The sequence below is a fragment of the Bidens hawaiensis genome, unplaced genomic scaffold (assembly GCF_021521415.1).
Source record: "Bidens hawaiensis isolate Kalapana, Puna unplaced genomic scaffold, B.hawaiensis_p1.1 tig00002572_1, whole genome shotgun sequence".
Lineage (NCBI taxonomy): Eukaryota > Viridiplantae > Streptophyta > Magnoliopsida > Asterales > Asteraceae > Bidens > Bidens hawaiensis.
This window is the reverse complement of record NW_027491140.1, coordinates 2301637-2304338: the sequence shown is the minus strand read 5'-3', so window position 1 is coordinate 2304338 and position 2702 is coordinate 2301637. Positions and strand designations below refer to the sequence as shown.

The following is a 2702-nucleotide window of genomic DNA, read 5'->3' as shown; positions in this document are numbered from 1 at the left end:
AGGCAAATTCCTCATTTACCTCTTTAAGCTGATTAATTTCCATTTAAACAAAAATAAAGACAACAAGTAATGTCTATTTATATGCGGGACTGAATTTATAGTTTAGGTTACTTATTGATCACGATTATTCAATCAACTGCATAAGTTTCTTATTAATGTATTTTAGATTATGGTTTGTATATCGTGAGTTTTGAATTTTAATCGTTAGATTATCATACACTAGAAAAGGCTTTCGGCCTATCCATATCTTACGGGATTGTCTAGCTTTTAGCCTGCAATAAACAGAATTTAACCTGCTAAACAAAAACTAAAAAGTAATAAAGCTAAATTGTAACATGATCTCATTATATAAACAATTAAAGAGTTACATTCAACTCATTATTACGAGATCTGTTTCATATAATTTTATATATAATCTCATAATAATAATAATAAGTATTCAAGATATATTGCTGAATCTCCTCCAATCTAATCTAACTTCATTGGGGCCCACAACATGCTGACGTGGCTTCCGAAATGACACAATGTGACTGCTCACCATGAAAGCAGTTACACGCTCAGACACCCTCACGTCTTCCATCTTCAACTCATGTAACCGCTGCACATACTCTGGCACGTGCACCAGGTCCCACACCACCCCAACGCCACCGCCTTTCAAAACCCTAACCACTTCTCCGATCACTCTCATCCGTTCCGCTCCGGCCGCCGCTGTTTTCTGCCCGAACTCCTTCCCGACGGTGTGCACAAACCCTGCTGACACCACCACGTCGAAGTAATTGTCCGGAAAAGGTAACCTACGCGCGTCGCCTTCTCGGCAGGTGACGTACTCTTCCACGCCTTCCATACCTACACAACCGAAAATTATAATTATCCAATTTATTTAAGCTCATTTTTATATAAAAATACTTTTTTGTTTTTTTTGGGAAAATAAAGTCTTTATATTATGTAAGGCACAAATTATAATTACCCAATTTTTTTTGCTCATTTTTATATTAAAAAATTCGTCTTTCTACTTTTTAAAGATTATAAAAAGAATATTTATTTATGTAATAAGGCACAAATTATAATTACCCAATTTATTTTCGCTCATTTTTATATTAAAAGTTCGTCTTTCTAACTTTTGAGCATAATAAAAAAAAAAGTCTTATTATTATGTAAGCCCAAACTATTTCTTGTTTTTCTCTAAAACTTTTAATAATTTTTAGGGACGACCCAACATACCGGCTGTACGAAGAGTAGATAACGTGGTGTTTTTCCGGTCTAATCCGACGACACGGCCGGAGCTTCCGGACTTTTTCAACTGCATCGCGACGGCGTTGAGAAGGATGCCGCGGCCGCAGCCGACATCAAGCGCGGTTTTGACCGTTGACCAGTCGTGTACGGCGTTGACCATGCGTTGCGCCAACTCCCAGCGGAGTGCGACGGAGGAGTAGAAGATGTTGCCGGCGGTGTAGAAGAGGCAGACGGCGGAGAGAGCGGTGACGGAGCCGGTGAATCCGGCGGTGAATCTGGCGAATCCGGTGGAGAAGACGGACGGAAGGATGAAGTCGAAGACGGAGCATATTTTGTCGAAGTAGATGAGGAATAGAACGGAGGATAATGAGAAGATGATCGCGTGAATTACAAGGAAGACTGGTGTTTGCCAATCGTCCATGCCGTATATGGCGTAGATCTGAGTCCAATCACTTCCTGTTTTCCCCATTTTTCAGACGAATATCTGCAATTTCAAAAGCAAACAGTTAATATTAATGTTACGTATTGAAACTATTGCAAAAACAAATGTAAGATTTTATAAAATAAAATAGCTCTTTTAGACCACCAGTTGGGATAAGTTTTCGTATGTTGTATTGGTAACAATCAGTAACGTTGGTATCAGAGTCAAACTCGACAACGTTGGCTTTAAAGTCAAAACCATGAGTTGTCAGTGATCTACTGACTTATACTGTTGAGATGAGATTGCTCATATTCACTGGACTACAAAATCCGGATGTTTACCGCGAAAATCAACCGATTTAGAATCCAAATTTGTTCAGATTTCAAGCATACCATGCATTCTATTTCTATAGTGACAAACAATAGCAATTGAAAAGTAAACAAGGTAGCGGCGCAACTTGTTGCCCGCTTGCCTTCTGTTTCGATGTAATCTAAACTTTTCTTGAATAAAGTAAATAATTGAAGCAGAAAACAGTAGGTGAGTGAGGAGCTTACGAGAGATGATATAGAATTGACGAATAAACAATTTGTTGATCCGGAAATACGGTTCAGAGCAAGAGGATCATGACAATTTATTATTGTTATGTGTTAATGCAATAATGCGAAATCGAAATCAGAATAAATATAAAATAAAATAAAATTGAATGCCCATAATAATAATATCGATATCTTCTGGCCCAGATGGTGCAGATCTTTAACCAATTGAGGCGCGTTTTGCTTTCTGAAATAAAATCCCGAATGAGATGAGAGAGAAACAAAGAAAGAGAATGATTGAACAGAGGGAGTGGCGGTCTTTAAATAGGAAACTTTTCAACATTGCATAAATAGTCCCTTCATTATAGGTTTATTGCAATTAACAATTTCATTCCTGATAAAGAATCTTAACTATTTTATTTTCTTCATGTCTAAGAATTAAAACAATATTGGCATTTCATAATGATAAATTAATAAAAGGTTGCTTACGAAAAAAGATGAAATAACACTGGTAG

General features: G+C 37.2%; 1 protein-coding gene across 1 annotated transcript; it reads right to left on the bottom strand.

Annotated features, from left to right (window-relative positions):
* Positions 1-315: 315 nt before the first annotated feature.
* Positions 316-1721, bottom strand: LOC143620436 (uncharacterized). Its single transcript, XM_077092138.1, has 2 exons — positions 1222-1721; positions 316-846 (listed from the first exon to the last, which is right to left on the bottom strand). The coding sequence occupies exons 1-2, from the start codon at positions 1700-1702 to the stop codon at positions 440-442; spliced, it is 888 nt and encodes a 295-aa protein (XP_076948253.1). The 5' UTR covers positions 1703-1721; the 3' UTR covers positions 316-439.
* Positions 1722-2702: the final 981 nt, after the last annotated feature.

Coding starts and splice junctions, on each gene's coding strand:
- LOC143620436 (XM_077092138.1), bottom strand. CDS start 1,702: ATGGGGAAAACAGGAAGTGATTGGACTCAGATCTACGCCATATACGGC. Junction 847..1,221: donor ATCTACTCTTCGTACAGCCG/GTATGTTGGGTC, acceptor TCGGTTGTGTAG/GTATGGAAGGCGTGGAAGAG.